The 18859-nt window shown below is 39.4% G+C and overlaps 1 protein-coding gene across 1 annotated transcript in view; it reads left to right on the plus strand.

Moving 5' to 3' along the window:
* Positions 1-18859, plus strand: part of TBC1D5 (TBC1 domain family member 5) — a 286376-nt gene that overhangs the window by 49190 nt on the left and 218327 nt on the right. The window contains exons 3-6 of the mRNA XM_054020011.1: positions 11660-11768; positions 13772-13861; positions 13973-14044; positions 14993-15060. Of these exons, the coding sequence (XP_053875986.1) occupies positions 11660-11768; positions 13772-13861; positions 13973-14044; positions 14993-15060 (339 nt within the window). The remainder of the gene's footprint in view (positions 1-11659; positions 11769-13771; positions 13862-13972; positions 14045-14992; positions 15061-18859) is intronic.

Below are 18859 nucleotides of genomic sequence, written 5' to 3' on the forward strand. Positions count from 1 at the left end.
GTGCTTCATAATGGAAAAAAAAATCTTTAAATAAAAATAAGTTTAAAATATTTTCAGATACAGGAAGCAGAAGAGCCGTGTACAGTTCCTAATTGCCTTTTAGATAGTACGAGTTCCCTCATTACCTGTGATTTAAGCTAAAAATGAAGTAATTATAGATAACAGTGTTTATCTGGTTGATCTTGGCACCTGCAGTCCTAATGCTCAAGCTTTTCCCATTTTGCTGATGTTCCTAATTTCCACCTCTTTACTTCCACTGATTTTAATGCCTGGTGTCCAATATGAAATCCTATCTTGTTTGAATACTATACTGTGTAAAGGCTCCTTGTTGTATCTAGTAGACTTCCTAGGACATGTGTTCATGTAAATCAACAGGATCATAGAACGGTCCTATTTTTGGGTACAATGTTATGTTCCATATCCTACAACAGTTACCTGATGTAGATTAGTAGGATTTCAACTCTCCCTTCCTCCTTTTGATCTATCTGAATAGAACTTATTTATGTCATAGTGTCTTTGGGTAGGCTCAAGCCACATTCTTTAGCATATTGATGTCCATATATTTTACTTCAGGTTTTCCATTATGTTGTAGATCTGGAGTCAGCAGCAGATCTGGGAGCTGCTGGCATAGGAGCTAAGCTCTATTCATTGAAAAGTCTCCCTTTCAGCTCCCCTTCCAGAACTACAACAGCCAAACCGCGTCCTCTTCAGAATAGTAGAAAATCCTTATTCAATAAACGCCAGAATTACTTACCAGAACAAAATATTCTTATCCTTCTCTGTTTTGGCTCCTAATTACATCGTTTGGACTGGATTTCAGAGAAATAATTCCTCTCTGAGACTTTGCAGTCTCCTGCTACTCTGCCATCTCAGTGGTGCAGAAAAGGCAAAGAGGGTAACATTTCTTTTTTCAGAAGCACCTAAGTGACATAGAAACAAAGTACCATTGACTTTTAATAAGTTTTAAGCTCCCAGGTGCCAAGGCCACTTATGAAAATGGGGCTTAGGAGCCTAAGTCACTTAGGCCAGCATGTGTGAAAATTTTACCCAGAGTGCCTAGGTCAAAACTATAAACTCATAGACTTTAAGATCAGAAGGGACCATTATGATCATTGCAGGCCACGGAACCTCACTCACTCCTAAAATAGAAGTAAAATTCTGCCCATTATTCTCCCTCCTTTCCTACAAGGTATAGTACTTTCTTTTTCCTTTAAGTGTTACAGAGCCACTCAATTCACCCCAGCTCGGGAAAGGATCACACTGGATCCCTCCTTCACACCCTAATCTCAGCCAGGTGGCAGGGTATGGCAGGCTGTCCCTGTAGTTCAGCAGCCATGGATAAAATGGAGAGGCTCCTACTATCTGAGTGGACTCCACCTCCTTGTGGTGTGATTTCCATCTCCTGGAGTAGCTTCATGCGAAAAGTAGTTTCAGCTGCTGGCACGTTCAGTTTCAGCTTAGCAACCATTGTTGCTGATCATAATACTTATAATGCTTCTGCTCCCCTTCCAGCTGCACATAGGCAGTGGGAAGATGGTGCAGCTGCTGCTGCTTAGGCCTCAGCAGAGCAAGCGAATGCCATAAGGATTTCTGATCCTTAATTTCCAAAAGGGTAAGTCATCTTTTCATTCTTCATGGGGCCTAGTCATTGTTCCTTCAAGCTCAGCAACCAAGCAGTGGGACCACACAGCAAAGAACATGCTACAATGAACAGTGAACAGTAGCTTCTCCTGTGGGTCACAGCAGTCTTTAACAAAAGTCTTTCCTTTTGCGTCCAGGCACTTACGCTCAGATTTCAGGTCATTGTGGGGATCCCATGTTAGTTCTCCTCCAAGGGGAAAGATCATCTTCAGGAGGTTAATAAATAGGTATCAGAGAGATGGGCAGAGGAAACCCTTGAGCAGTGATATGAGAGCAGTCCCCCTGATCAATCAATTTTGGGTTCTTGAGGCAGCCCAACATTTCACAGTCCATGTCTGGCTCAGACCATCAGCAAATAAACAAAAAGCATGTGGGAATTATTTGAAGGACGAAGCTTCCATTACTTTCCAAATTATTGGGTACTAAGGGAAAAATACAGGAATACACTTAAAAATATTTAAAAGATCTGAACAGGAGTCAGGAAAAAGGAACACAATGAGGCAACAGAAGATTTTTTTTTTTTTTTTTTTCCCCTTCTGGACCCTTTTTTGGAGAATTTCCAGCTAAACCACAGTAAGCACAAGCAAGGCACATCACCTTTTTTCCTGCAAAGATGTTAGGGTCACTATCTCAGTTACAGTGATTCCCACAGGTGGGTGGGTGGGTGGAATTTCAAAAGAACCCACAATTTAAAAAAAGCAGTGAGCGTACACAGGTCCATGCAAGGTACACCTGTAGATTCATTTATTCTGGGATACCCCTCTAGAAGATAACCTGTACATGTGATCGTGGCCATGGAAGGCTCATCTCCAGAAGAAAATGCCTTGTGCCCTGAGCATTTTGCTGTAGGATACATTTTACTTGATTAGTGGATAAGATCATTCAGGTCCTCCAGAAGAAGGGCATTTACCTTTCTTCATCCAAATAGAGTAGGTGAGAAAAATAGGTGTAGAGGACACAGGATCAGAGGAGTCCACTTAGGCATGGTACCTACTCCTTTTCCACACATACCTTTTCCAAGTGGAGGAAGCATGGGACAGACACTTCAGTTTTGTGAACAAGGCACCTCTCCTCGCTTCATGGGATAGGTATTAGAAATAATCAGTAATTGATTCTTGCTACAAACCAGTATCTCAGGTACCTAATTGTTTGATCCACTGAAATCTGATATCTTCTGAAAAAAGTCTGGATAAAAGAAAGCATTTGTCTCCTCCTGCAGATTCATAGAATTAGAATCGTGAAATGTAGGCCTGGAAGGGACTTCTAGAGATCTTCACATCCAGAGCCCTGTGTTGCGGCAGGACCAAGTAAACCTAGATCATCCCTGGCAGGTATTTGTCCAACCTGTTCTTAAGCATCTCCAGTGATGGGGATTCCACAACCTCACTGAAAAGCCTATTCCAGAGCCTAACTGTCTTTATAGTTAGTTTTTCCTAATATCTAACCTAAATCTCCCTTGCTGCATATTAAGCCCATTACTTCTTATCCTACCCTCAGTGGGCATGGAGAACAATTGATCACTGTCCTCTTTATAACAGCCCTTAACATATTTAAAGACTGTTAAGGTTTCCCCTCAGTCATCTTTTATTAAGACTAAACATGCCCAGTTTTTTTAACCTTTCCTCATAGGTCAGATTTTCTAAACCTTTTATCATTTTTGTTGTTCTCCTCTGAACACGCTCCAATTTGTCCACATCTTTCTTGAAGTGTGGTGCCCAGAATTGGACACAGTACTCCAGCTGAGGCCTCACCAGAATGGAGTAGAGTGGGATAATTCTTCCTGTGTCTTACATAGGACACTCCTGTTCATACATCTCAGAATATTAGCCTTTTTCACAGCTGCATCACATTGCTGGGACATATTTACTTTGTGATCCACTTATAATCCCCCCAGAACCTTTTCAGCTGTTATTCAGTCTAGCCAGTTTATTCCCAAAATGGGAACTCAGTGTGAGGTTGTGTTTGGTTTTTCCTTCCTATGTGAAGTACTTTGCACTTGTCTTTTTTGAATTTCATTGTGTTGATTTCAGGCTGATTCTCTAATTTGTCAAAGTTGCTTGGAGGACAGGATTAGAATTCAAAAGTGCTTGCAACCCCTCCCGATCTAATGTCATCTTCAGATTTTTAAAGCACACTCTCCACTCCATTAGTGAAGTTATTAATGAAAATATTGAATAGTATTGGACTGACCCCTGCGTGCCTTCACTTATGCACTCTACCAGTTTGACAGTGAACCATTGATTACTATTCTTTTAATACAGCCGTTCAACTAGTTGTGCATCCACCTTATAGTAATTTAACCTAGGCCACATTTTTCTTGTGTGGTTATGAGCATGTTATTTGGGACTATGTGAAAAGCTTTATTAAAATGAAGATATACCAAATCTACAGCTTCCCTTTATCCACTAGACCAGTGACCCAGTCAAAGAAGATTTCTAAGAGCTCATTGTTTTTTCTTGTAACTTAGAGAGTATGCGTGAATGGAGCAAGCTGGAATCTAAAATTCCTTAGCATACATATGAAAACCTACATATGAAGAATAGAAGAATAGAGAAGAGAGAGAGAACTGAGGTGTCTAATCATAGAATATCAGGGTTGGAAGGGACCTCAGGAGGTCATCTAGTCCAACCGCCTGCTCAAAGCAGGACCAATTCCCAACTAAATCATCCCGGCCAGGACTTTGTCAAGCCTGATCTTAAAAACCTCTAAGGAAGGAGATTCCACCACCTCCCTAGGTAACCCATTCCAGTGTTCACCACCCTCCTAGTGAAAAAGTTTTTCCTAATATCCAACCTAAACCTCCCCCACTGCAACTTGAGACTATTACTCCTTGTTCTGTCACCAGGTACCACTGAGAACAGTCTAGAGCCATCCTCTTTGGAACCCCCTTTCAGGTAGTTGAAAGCAGCTCTCAAAAGGCGAGCTCTCTCGCCTTTCTTCTCTTCTGCAGACTAAACAATCCCAGTTCCCTCAGCCTTTCCTCATAAGTCATGTGCTCCAGCCCCCTAATCATTTTTGTTGCCCTCCGCTGGACTCCTTCCAATTTTTCCACATCCTTCTTGTAGTGTGGTGCCCCAAACTGGACACAGTACTCCAGACGAGGCCTCACCAATGTTGAATAGAGGGGAATGATCACGTCCCTCGATCTGCTGGCAATGCCCCTACTTATAAAGCCCAAAATGCCGTTAGCCTTCTTGGCAACAAGGGCACACTGTTGACTCATATCCAGCTTCTCGTCCACTGTAACCCCTAGGTCCTTTTCTGCAGAACTGCTTCCTAGCCATTCAGTCTCTAGTCTGTAGCAGTGCATGGGATTCTTCCGTCCTAAGTGCACGACTCTGCACTTGTCCTTGTTGAACCTCATCAGGTTTCTTTTGGCCCAATCCTCTTAATTTGTCTAGGTCCCTCTGTATCCTATCCCTATCCTCCAGCGTATCTACCACTCCTCCCAGTTTAGTGTCATGTGCAAACTTGCTGAGAGTGCAGTCCACACCATCCTTCAGATCATTAATGAAGATATTGAACAAAACCGGCCCCAGGACTGACCCTTGGGGAACTCCGCTTGAAACCGGCTGCCAACTAGACATGGATCCGTTGATCACTACCCGTTCAGCCCGACGATCTAGCCAGCTTTCTACCCACCTTACAGTCCATTCATGCAGCCCATACTTCTTTAACTTGGTGGCAAGAATACTGTGGGAGACTGTATCAAAAGCTTTGCTAAAGTCAAGGAATAACACATCCACTGCTTTCCCCTCATCCACAGAGCCAGGTATCTCCTCATAGAAGGCAATTAGGTTAGTCAGGCATGACTTGCTCTTGGTGAATCCATGCTGACTGTTCCTGAGCACTTTCCTCTCCTCTAATTGTTTCAGAATTGATTCCTTAAGGACCTGCTCCATGATTTTTCCAGGGACTAAGGTGAGGCTGACTGGCCTGTAGTTCCCCGGATCCTCCTCCTTCCCTTTTTTAAAGATGGGCACTACATTAGCCTTTTTCCAGTCATCCGGGACCTCCCCCGATCGCCATGAGTTTTCAGAGATAATGGCCAATGGCTCTGCAATCACATCCGGCCCCATGGACTTGAGCTCGTCCAGTTTTTCTAAATAGTCCCGAACCACTTCTTTCTCCACAGAGGATGGTCACCTTCTCCCCATACTGTGTTGCCCAGTGCCGTAGTCTGGGAGCTGACCTTGTTCGTGAAGACAGAGGCAAAAAAATCACTGAGTACATTAGCTTTTTCCACATCCTCTGTTACTAGGTTGCCTCCCTCATTCAGTAAGGGGCCACACTTTCCTTGACTTTCTTCTTGTTGCTAACATACCTGAAGAAACCCTTCTTGTTACTCTTAACATCTCTTGCTAGCTGCAACTCCAAGTGTGATTTGGCCTTCCTGATTTCACTCCTGCATGCCTGAGCAATATTTTTATACTCCTCCCTGGTCATTTGTCCAATCTTCCACTTCTTGTAAGCTTCTTTTTTGCGTTTAAGGTCAGCAAGGATTTCACTGTTAAGCCAAGCTGGTCGCCTGCCATATTTACCGTTCTTTCTACACATTGGGATGTTTTTTTCCTGCAACCTCAATAAGGATTCTTTAAAATACAGCCAGCTTTCCTGGACTCCTTTCCCCCTCATGTTATTCTCCCAGGGGATCTTGCCCATCTGTTCCCTGAGGGAGTCAAAGTCTGCTTTTCTGAAGTCCAGGGTCTGTATTCTGCTGTTCTCCTTTCTTCCTTGTGTCAGGATCCTGAACTCAACCATCTCATGGTCACTGTCTCCCAGGTTCCCATCCACTTTTGCTTCCCCTACTAATTCTTCCCGGTTTGTGAGCAGCAGGTCTAGAAGAGCTCTGCCCCTAGTTGTTTCCTCCACCACTTGCACCAGGAAATTGTCCCCTACACTTTCCAAAAACTTTCTGGATTGTCTGTGCACCATTGTATTGCTCTCCCAGCAGATATTAGGGTGATTAAAGTCTCCCATGAGAACCAGGGCCTGCAATCTAGTAACTTCTGCTAGTTGCCGGAAGAAAGCCTCGTCCACCTCATCCCCTGGTCTGGTGGTCTATAGCAGACTCCCACCACGACATCACCCTTGTTGCTCACACTTCTAAACTTAATCCAGAGACTCTCAGGTTTTTCTGCACTTTCATACTGGAGCTCTGAGCAGTCATACTCCTCTCTTACATACAATGCAACTCCCCCACCTTTTCTGCCCTTCCTGTCCTTCCTGAACAGTTTATATCCATCCATGACAGTACTCCAGTCATGTGAGTTATCCCACCAAGTCTCTGTTATTCCAATGACATCATAGTTCCTCGATTATGCCAGGACTTCCACGGCTGTTACTCTGAAAGTTCTCTGCTTGTTTCCCAGGCTTCTTGCATTTGTGTATAGGCACTTAAGATAACTCTCTGATTGTCCCGCTTTCTCAGTCTGAGACAGGAGTCCTCCCCTCTTGCACTCTCCTGCTCGTGCTTCCTCCCGGTATCCCATTTCCCCAGTTACCTCAGGGCTTTGGTCTCCTTCCCCCGGTGAACCTAGTTTAAAGCACTCCTCACTAGGTTAGCCAGCCTGTTTGCAAAGATGCTCATCCCTCTCTTCGTTAGGTGGAGCCCGTCTCTGCCTAGCACTCCTCCTCCTTGGAATACCATCCCATGGTCGAAGAATCCAAAGCCTTCTCTCCGACACCACCTACGTAGCCATTCGTTGACTTCCACAATTCAGCGGGCTCTACCCAGGCCTTTTCCCTGCACAGGGAGGATGGACGAGAACACCACTTGCACCTCAAACTCCTTTATCCTTCTTCCCAGAGCCACTAAGCTACTGAGCTCTAAGGGAGAGAAGCTGACTCCTTAGCCACCTGCAGACTAAGCTTTCATTCCAGAGATCTGCCTCCCTTCCCATTCATGAGCATAGAGTACTTTTTCACATGTAAGTAATGCAGCTATCCCAAATTCACTCCAATAATACTTCTATGGCACACATTTGCCATTAAAGATGCAGTCAAAAGCAAGGTAAGAAATGTAGAAGTTGAGGTTCTATAAGTAACATTATTTCAGCTGCATATTTTATAATGTAAACTTTAAAATATGACCACTAATATATTAGGCTACACATTTAACCCGTTAAACAGGAATACAAAAATACAAAATACGTGCAAGACAGCCCAAATATTAAAATTTGCATTTTCCTTTATTTTAATTATGCAATCCAAATGTTGTATCAACACATGCGTTTGCATTTAATTTTCTAGTATGATATAAAACAATTGCTTTTGCTTATTAATGGTTTAAATCAGGGGTGGGCAACCTTTCAGAAGTGGTGTGCCGAGTTTTCATTTATTCACTCTAATTTAAGGTTTCGCGTGCCAGTAATACATTTTGACGTTTTTAGAAGATCTCTTTCTATAAGTCTACAATACACCTCTCCGCAATATAATGCGGTCGCGGGGAGCCGAAAATGCCTACCACGTTATAGGTGAAATGCCGTTATATCGGGGTAGGGGCGGCCGGGCTCCAGCTGTGATTTAAGAGCCTAGGGCTCCAGCTGCAGGGCGCTCCAGGCCCTTTAAATCGCTGGCGGAGCCCCGCTGCTGCAGCCCCGGGTAGGGGCAGCAGGTCTCCAGTGGTGATTTAAAGGGCCTGGGGCTAGCCGGAGCCCTGGACCCTTCAAAGCGCCGCCCGAGCCCCGCTGCTACCGCGCTATATGCGAACCCGTGTTATATCGGGTCGCGTTATAGCGGGGTAGAGGTGTATATAACTAAACTATTGTTGCATGTAAAGTAAATAAGGTTTTTAAAATGTTTAAGAAGCTTCATTTAAAATTAAATTAAAATGCAGAGCTCCCCAGACTGGTGGCCAGGACCCAGGCAGTGTGAGTGCCACTGAAAATCAGCTCGCGTGCCGACTTTGGCACGTGTGCCATAGGTTGCCTACCCCTCGTTTAAATGGTTCCAAGTGGCTCTTGAAGTTCACACCTCAGTGAAGCAAATGGGGTGTGGTAGACCTGAGTTCCAATCTTCATTGCTCATTTAATTTTGACTTGGAAATTTTTTGCAAACTTGGGTTAATGAAGCACCTGTGTGTGAGTTTACTTTGTGGAGGATACATCATCTTTGAAGAAAATCTTTTTAAAAAATATTTAAAAAAAATTAAAGCTAAATATTTGCTGAATGTTGTAGAATGTCGCCAATATGGTAAATAGCCTGAAAATTGTGGGATTTTTTATTTTTTTTTAAACACCTTATCTTCTTCAGTCTCTGATTTAAAGCTGGTTTTCCTGGCTTATTTTTTGTTAAATTCCAAATAAATGTTAAATTTCCATCATGTAAAATGTCTGAGCAGCGACCTCTGTGCATGCCTGGCTGGTCAAAGAGCATTGTTGAGTCATGTCCAGCGGGGGCAGAACTTCATTAAACTCTGCTACTGAGTGTGCTCAGAGTAATTTTTGCAGTTGCTTATAACTTTTTTGTTTGTTTTTCCACAAGTCCAAACAGGGTGTGGATTATACACATGCCAGATTTTAGTTTCAGCTGCTTTACTGTAGGCCTGTTGAAAACATGTCTTCAGAATTTAGTTACACAGAGAAAAATATATCATTTCCACTCCAGTAACTCAAACTGTTGAAGTCATTTTGCTCAAATTTTCCAAAATAACTTGGACAGAGAGCAAGCCTAGAAATGTTCAGCACAAAAGCAGAGGAATGTTTTGGAAGTTTTACTGCTATGTGAAATCTAAGTTATAGTGAGACTTTAAAAAAACAAATGAGCTGCTGTAAAACAGTCACCACTGGCAACTTCTGTAATAAACATATTGGGACAGATTCTGTTCTCAGTTACACTCGCTTACATCTGCACTAACTCAGCTGACATTAGGGTGACCAGACAGCAAATATGAAAAATCAGGACGGGGGTGGGTCTTATAAGAAAAAGACCCAAAAATCGGGACGGTCCCTATAAAATTGGGACATCTGGTCACCCTAGCTGGCATGGCCATGTCAGTACAGAGTAATTCAGTGAATATAATTCACTTTGAAAACTGTAACTGACACCAGCATTTGATCAAGTATGTATACAATATGACCTGCTTGGCAGCTGTTATAATGGCATCAGTGATGCTACAAAACTGGTTAGGAAAGGAAATAAAGAATACTGTATCCAGTAGAAACCACAGGGGAATTTAGGTAGGCAGAATACTGTAGTTACCCATGTTTAAATTGAAACGGGCCAGATTCTCCCTTAAACTGTGTCCACTTTACACTACACATCCAGCACAAAGCAGCCCTAAAGCCAGAATAGCCAGCATAGAAACAAGATCCTCTGGCATAGAAGTCACTGTGCTGGCTCTATCATGTCATACCCCCTTCTGGCTGACATTGTAGGGGTCAGAGCTGGCACTCCCCATGCACCTTGGCAATCTGCTGCCATATGAGCCCATTAAGCGTGACCAGATGTCCCGATTTTATAGGGACAGTCCCGATATTTGGGGCTTTGTCTTATATAAGTGCCTATTACCTCCCACCCCTGTCCTGATTTTTCACACTTGCTGTCTGGTCACCCTAGAGCCCCTTGGGGCTGTTGGCAGATGGCACAAGTTAAAGCAACCATTAGCCCAGACAGACCAAAATTGGAGGAGCCCAAAGATTTCTTAAAGCAGCCTTCACATACCACCCCAAATTTTGTTTAGCTCTTCAGCTGCAGCCAAGGAACTGGGCCTAGAAGTAACTCCTTAAGGTAGAAAACAATGCTATGAGAAATTCACCTCCTCTTAACTGAAAAATGACATCTCCACCAGCATAGTGCCCCAACAGTCACATTTGGGGTATTTGTTCAGAATGATCTCAGAGGAACGGGGGGGAGAGGGGGGAGAAGTTCTTACAGCACCTGCCTGACTTATCTTGACCCTATTTAGGCAATGAGATCTGATATGATCACCCCTTGAGATGAAGAGTGATTTCTCCATTTCTGGTTTAGTTTCTTTCTAGGAAACCAAGTGAATCTCCTAAGAGAAGGACATAACTTTAACAACAACAACATGCTGCTGAGGCACATATGCCCCTGAATGTGTCCCTGATGATTTACAGTAAAATTACTATTTGAATTTGTGATTGACTTCAGGAAGTCTTTCTGAGAAGGTCTGGGTTACTTTAGTTAGATCATCAAGTGGCTAGTAGTACTCTTGAGATTCAATTCAGAGGAAGATGTACGAAATATAGGTCTAATTCTTTTATTCAAACTCAGTAAATGGTTTGGGACAATTAATTTCCAATTGTTTCCCAGTAGAGCAGATTTACTTGTATATTAATGAGGCACAGGTGTTAGGCCCCTGGTGTCTGCATGCCTGGGAGGCATATTTAGGTTGTTTATCTAGTCAGCCATAGGTACTGCAAGGTACTCAAGCTTGCCTTTAACAGTTTATACAGTGAGGCTTTTTAATTTTTTGATGTTTTTTTAAATTTGCTAGCACCTGTTAAAATTTTAAAACTGATCATGTAGAAAGAAGTTGAAGTGATTTCAATAGTAAATAGCACTAAATGTTAAAGAAAGTCCTCTTCTATTATGCTTAACTGCCCAGCTTGACATTAAGAAGAAAAGAAGGTTCATTTATGCAAATATGTCATGTGAGGAACTAATACAGTCAACAGTATACTTTTCTGTTGCATATTTTTGGAATAGGTACCTCTTTGTCTATGGCTGAAACATGAATGTGCTTATATTAATATTCATTTTTCTTGTTTATTCACTGAACTGCAGTACCAACATTTTAGAGAAAATGGAATAGCCTCCATAGACATTATGAATTTCAGTTGCTGGCATAATTATAGCGATCTACATATTCATTAAATCCAGAGAAGAAATGTGTCCAAAAAGACAGCCATGCGTTTAGAAACAGTACACAACTAAATATATACATTAAAAAAGTTCCCTTCCTTCTGCTTATCCAAAATTACTTAGTGTGATATAGCCCTTAAGTCAGCTGAGGGTTTTTAATAATGTTCATTCCTTCTTTTCTTTCATGTAGTAAAGAATGGGAAGAACTATTTGTAAACAACAATTACTTGGCAACAATACGGCTGAAGGGGATTAATGGGCAGCTGAGAAGCAGCAGGTTCCGTAGTGTTTGCTGGAAGGTAAGAAGAAAATATTTATTTACAGTTTGTGGTTGCAATATATCAACACATTACCTGATGCGTTAGAAAATTATTGATGCAAAGAATTACTGAATTTTCCAAGAGACTTCATTCCAATGTTTTCCTGTCCATTTTATAATTCATAGGACATTTGCTAATCATATTGTGTCGCCTTAAAGCTGAATTATTGGTGATGGTGAAGGATTTATATGAAAAAACATCTTTGTGTTGCGTAGCATTTATTTTTAGTGTACAATTCCGTGTGACACATCCATGTTTCCTGATACTGTTTTTACATTGAAAACACGCATATTGAGTGAAAAGGGGGACTTTGGCCTAATATTCATATTTTAGGGACTAACTTTAACTTGTTTATAACCTACGTACTGCCTCTCCCTAAGCAGCAACTGGAGAATCTTTCCCAATAAGAAAGAGAAAATTAGGAGATTCATAGCCTTTTTGTAGTTTCTGGATAATGTAGGAACTTCCAGTCATGCAAAACAAGAAGGGCCATCAGAAACCTTTTTTCCTCTTTGGGAAAAATAAATAATATTGAGATACACAGGATGGAGATCTAAAATAATGTGTAACACAGAGGTCAGGGCTTTCTCTCCCTGATAGAGGAGATTGTCTTCCCCAATACACTTGCTGTATGTGATGAGTGATAACTTAAGTTACTTCACTTGAGGTGGAAGTTTTTCAGCTTGACATTAGCACAGAGACCTACAAAAAGAAATGTAAAATACACAGAGTAAGTGAAAGTAACCAAAGAAGTTGAATGTATACAATATTAAACAGTTTTACAATTTTATAAAAAATATTTTTCTTCAGGAAGGGCAGGAAAATGGCTGCCCCAGAATTTGTACCCAAACATTTTTGTACCAGCCTATTCTTCCTTGTGTCCTAGAATTAGTTGCCTAAATCTGTATTTAGCCACCTAAATAAAAATGGCCTTATTTCAGAGGTGCTGAGCATCGATAACTTCAATTTAAATTAAATGAAGAGGAGCTTATCACCTCTGAAAATCAGTCCATTTTAATTTGGAAAACTGTGTGTGGATTTAAGTGCCTATTTTTAGGATACGTGTTTGAAAATGTCCAAAGTTTTCATTAAGTTCTTAATACTGAATATTCTAAAAAGAATTGTTTGGAGGCATTTATGTTCTTGACAGTATCTCCTAACTATTTTAAGACTAGTTTAGAATGTTTAAAAAAGAAAACTTTTACCTCTTTTAAAAATGAGCAAATAGTACTAATGTTTGTCAATATCTTACATCTATTTCAAATAATCTTCCCCAGTTCAAAGGGGGGAAATTTACATCCCTGGGTGTCTGATCCTCCAACACACAAATATAAAAGAACATTTATCCTATAAAATTCAGAGCTTAGACTACATATTTTCTGGACCTCATCTTGCAAACGTCAGGCCTGTAAACTACCTCAAAGAAGTGTGGAGGATGGTTTTTTGGTCCACAGTTGTCCTTCCAGTTTATCTCAGATAGAATATATTTTTGAATACCTAGCTTCTCTTCTATAATCTCATTGGTTGTAAATATGTTGCATCATCTCCATTCATGCTATGCCTGCAGCTCCAATGTTGTATTTTTCTACTTTGATCTCTTCCTATATTTTTTATCTGTTTTGGAAACCTGAATCTGTAAAGGCAGATCCTCAGCTGAGGTAAATTGTCATAGCTTCACTGATTTCGATGGAGGTCTAAGAATTTATACTAGCTGAGGTTCTGCCCCATAGATTGTTGCTGGACCTTTCTGTTGTATCTCAGAACTAGATTCTAGCTTCTTATCAGTTGTTTTTGGAGATTAAATTCTGAGGCCTGGATATCACTTCTAGGTTTTTTACTGTATCATACTTGTGTAGAATCTTTATTTTTTTAATATCCTTGAGATGATTTAGACTGTCCTATAGGACTTTTATTTGGAAAGTTACATTAAGGTGATGAAATTCTTCTCTTTCTAACAAATACATCTTTTCCTTTGTTGATAGCTGTTTCTAAATGTTCTACCACCAGACAGAAGTCAGTGGATAAATAAAACTTCAAAATTAAGAACATGGTATAACAAGATTAAAGAAATAGTAAGTAGAATATAAAAAGCATCTTCCACTCCTATGCCTGGATATTGGAACAGTACTTCCGATATGAGAGAAGTCCGAAAGTAGAAACCATGTTCTGTTTTCCCCCCACAGCATATTACAAACCCTCGGAAAGCTGGACAGCAGGATCTGATCATCAACAATCCACTTTCACAAGATGAGGGGGTAAGCTGAGCCTCAGATATTTGTGCTGGAGCAGTGTTCTGTGCATTTCTGTTTTGTTCTCAAATTAATAACCAATAACTGATGTGTTTTAATTTATTTCTGTGTTCCCCGTGTTGTATAGAGAGACATTTGAAAGGACAATTCAGTTATGAAACAGAACATCAAAAGCCCGATAATGAAAATAGGAACATCTATAGCCTGAAAATGGGGAGGGACTTTACATGCAATAGACCCAAACATAGGTCCAATTATAGACAAGCCTTGGAGTCATCAGCAAAGACTCTTTTCTAGGGCCTTACTGAAATTGGAAGGGTAAAATGAGCAGTCTTCATTCAGGTTAGCTTTTGGGAGGGGTTGGTGAACGGGACCTGGATGGCAGAGGAAAAAGAGGAGCACAAGTATGGATACAGAAGTCACTGAAGTTAATTTAAGCTATATTTCAATTTAGGCTTTTTTACATTAATAATTAGTTATCTCCTTCTACTCCACATATGAGACTCTCCTTTGCATAGTGTATTTGAGGGACTAGAGAGATCTCCTTTGTGTGACTCGTATTTTATTGTCATGCATTCCCTACTTGATTTATTTCTGCCAGGGCTCAATAGTTCACTTGCTAATAATTGGCCAATGTGCAAGTTAAGTCAATTTGTAACTGCTTCTGAATCTTGAAAATTAATGTGGTCCAGTGGATTGCGCATGGAGCTAGGAAGGCCAGAAACTCATGAGTTTTAATCCCTGCTCAACACTGACTTACTGTGAGGCCCTGGGCAAGTCACTAACCTAGCTGTCTGTTTCTTCATCTGTAAAATAGTAATAATACCTACCTCCCAGCAATGCTGAGGATTAATTGGTTAAATTTTTACAGCACTTTGCAGATAGAACTTTCTATACAAGACTAAGGTATTGTAGTATTTTTTTGTTTCATGCAATTATTTTGCCTTTTTTCAGTCCCTTTGGAACAAATTTTTCCAGGATAAAGAGCTTCGAGCAATGATTGAACAAGATGTGACAAGAACGTATGTAGACCTATAAGGAACTTTCTTTATAAAATTCTAACTTTGTTTTTTTATGCTGTGTACACTGCTTTGTGTTTCTTGACCTAAAATTTTATTACAATACAAGGATTGGTGTGTGTGCGTGTATGGAAAAGTTTTCTTTGAGAGAGAAAAAGGAGAAAAAAGTATTGAGTTAAATATTAAACTCTAGAGATTTGTTCATGGGATTGAAATGAAGTTCTCCTAAATTAAGATATTAGAAAATGTTATATTAAATATAAAATACAGTTTTCTGTATGAAACAAAAATTGAGTAAGAATAACTGACAGGTCTTTTGACTAAATTATGTTCATAATAAAAGATTGAACAGATGATTTTCTGTAATTCTTAACACTTATTCAATCAATAATAAAAAGCAGTATGTAATTAGTGAGAAATGTCATTCATCGAGAGAAGTTTAGCATTTCTATTTTTAAGTATCATTTTTCTAGTGTTGTTTGTCACAGATGCCTTTTAAAATTTGCCCTAACATCTCTGTGACTATTCTTTCATCTTTTTGACCCTTAGGTTATTCCTGTTTAGAAACTTTTCTGAGTTAAAATATTTTCAGGAACTGAATATTCTATCAGGGTTGGATTACTGACTGTAATGTGTAAATCTAATTACATTCAATTATAGACTTTTAAATATGTGACATGTTACTACACTATATGGCATACGTTTTACTTATAACTTGAAATAAGATAGTATTGGTCTCAGTCTTTTAAAAAAACCTTATCTTTAACACATTTCATTTACTATATAAATGGATAAAAACAAAGCAATAAGGAAGAATCATTAATATCGGTTTCTGGAATATTTTGTATATCCATCCCTAGACCTGTTTGAATGCATTTTTGTCTGTAGTATAATTAAAATCTGAATGTGCTTTAATGTAAGTTCTCACAGATGGTAATTTTTGTTTGTAAATGGAAATGGTTCAGGATGTTCTAAGATTAAAATATATACATATCTAAACTATAAGTGGGGAATGAACATTAGTATAGTGATAGATATGGTAGTTAGAGGACCATTGTAAAAAAAGAATATAAAGTCCAGACTGCTCTGATGTTGGCAATGGAGCACAATGAATGGATATCTTTGTTGTCCATTTATCTAAATAAATGTGAATAATGAACATTCCGCATGGCCATTTATCCAAAATGTTGTCTACTTCCAAAAATAAGTGCTTCATCACAAGTCATCAGTATCAAAATAAGTCATGAAATGTGAAAATTAAAATTCTCATAGTAACATTAATTTACCTACATTGCACATACAGTACATACTTATTTAATTGCCCAGCTAATCATAAAACATGTTATATGTAACGTGAATGAGTTAATTTTCCTATGAAAATGTTAGTTTACATTTCCTGGCTTTTGTGTTTAACACAGTTTTTAATGTTGTATTCATAATTTTTCATTTAAATTCTTATTAAAAATGGATGGGTGGAAGATAGGCTAAACTGCCAGGGTTAGCATTTAATGGGACTCTATCAATTTTAAATGTCATAAATAAATATAAAATTTAAAATGGTTCGGGGTGCGATTTTTGTGATTTTCACATTCTAAAAAAGTTTTCATTTACCTTGTTGTTGCATGAAATACCCTCACAATCCAACAGAGTAAATGGATTAGCTTGCTATACATGTGAATCTGAGAAATCAGCTGCATACACAAGCACAAAGTAACCACACTAGAAAAACTGCAAAAAATCATTTTCTTTAATCTTTCAGTTATAGTAATCTTAAATGTAACAATAGTAAGCATTAATAAACTTGGACAGAAATGTGATTTTTTTTTTTTTTTAGGTTGGAGTTTCTGTAATAGGCTCTAAATTTTAAATTTCAAAATTAATTTAAATAAATGGGACTGTGAGAGAGGCGAATTCATACATTTTCTACTGCTGAAAACATTTTTCTACAAGGCTGGGTTAATATGACAGCAGCATACCTGAAAGAGCAACAGAAAGATATAACTGTAATTTGCATTTTTTGAGAATTATGGTGTATGTTTCAAGCAGACATTTACAATCCCCCACGAAGCCAAGTTGGAACACTGCATTGGGAATGTCAGAATGTGAGTCTGGCTTATTAGGCCCTGCTAAAATTTTAGCAGGTTATTCAGCATATTCAGAACTGACTTTTAAATAATTTAATGTTTGAATATTTTTCAAATTAAATCTGGGAAAGGGGCCTATTCCTTAATAAGAACTATTTACAAGCAAAGTATTAAAGGTTTTTGATAAGCCAATTTTAAGTTATTCGTGATGAAAATCTAAATGATGAAGTTTCTTGTTTCGCTATCCAAGAGCTGAGAGGTATCAGAATTGATTTTTCTGCAGCTTTACAGAAATATTCACTTTTGAGCTTTAACCAAGCATGGTTAGTTTCTGCCTCAAATGAGAAGCTTTTCAGAAAGCTGTGAAAATAGGTGGTTATAACGAAAGTACTAACCTAAACTTAATTATATATAGCAGCCACTACCAGCCTGCCACTATCATACTGTATTCTATTATTCCACTAAAAAAGAAATTCCTATCTGAGCATACACAATAGTTACTCATAGTAGATGTAAGAAAGGCATGATTAATTACTGTCATTCAGCAAATGCACTAAAGAACAATGCTGGTGTATTTTCTATTAATAAAATATGTAGAAGCTAAAGCATAGCTTTTAAAAGTTCTTCCCAGCTCTCTGTCTCAGAAACCAACTGTTTCACCTCAGATGCAAAAAATTATTTTAATGCTATAAAATGTGTACAAATTATTTTGTATTTGTGAGGATACATCTGTGTACTCAAACTAAGATATCGGTCCATTCACTGGCATCACCTTCTTTTCTTTTAAGTTAGGATTCTGAATAGCCAGTCTTGAACCTGTCTCTCAAACATTCCACGTTAAAATAATTTGTAGGGATGCTCACTGGACCATTTCCTGTGTTTTCCCTTTTACAATAAAACCTCTGCCTGCTGCTAAAATGGATTTGTACATCAAGGTCTATATGTCTGAAGAGAAGTAGTGGCAGCTGCTATTGTTTCAAAGAAAAACAACTTAGGTTGGGGGAGGTGAAGTAGAGCAGCTTTGTCCGTCTTTCCAAGGTTATGAGAGAGCTGGGAAGAAAGGAGCATCTATGCAGTTGTTGGGCCTATCTACCACGAACTCATTGAATTGTCTTTTTGAAGCCACTTACACTTTTTGCCTTCAACATCCCCTTACAATGAGTTCCACAGGTTGATGGTGTGTTGTGTGAAGAAGTACTTCCTTTTGTTTGTTTTGAACCTGCTGCCCGCTAATTTCATTGGGTGCCACTTGGTTCTTGTGTTGTGTAAAGGTGTAAATAATGTGTCCTTATTCATTTTCTCCACACCATTCATGATTTTATAGACTTCTATCACATCGCTCCCCTTACTCATCTCTTTTCCAAGCTGAACAGTCCCAGTCTTTTTAACCTTATACAGAAGCTGTTCCATACCCTTAATCATTTTTGTTGCCCTTCTCTGTACCTTGATGAGGCATGATTTTCCTTTACAAAAGCAGTTTTGACTCTTCCTCAACAAATTGTGTTAATCTGTGTGTCTGATAAATCTGTTTTTTACTATAGTTTCAACCTCTTATTTTGGGGAGAGGTATTTTTCTCTTTCCCCCACTGTGCTTGCTGCTGTCTTTCCCCTATTTGACCTAATTCTTTTGGGGGTGCCTAGAAGCTCATTTCTTCACAGGCCCCGTGTTGTCTTTGGGTAGCCCAATATTCCTGGGGAAAGGGACAGTTTCTTTTCTT

The sequence above is a fragment of the Malaclemys terrapin genome, chromosome 2 (assembly GCF_027887155.1).
Source record: "Malaclemys terrapin pileata isolate rMalTer1 chromosome 2, rMalTer1.hap1, whole genome shotgun sequence".
NCBI classification, from domain to species: domain Eukaryota; kingdom Metazoa; phylum Chordata; order Testudines; family Emydidae; genus Malaclemys; species Malaclemys terrapin.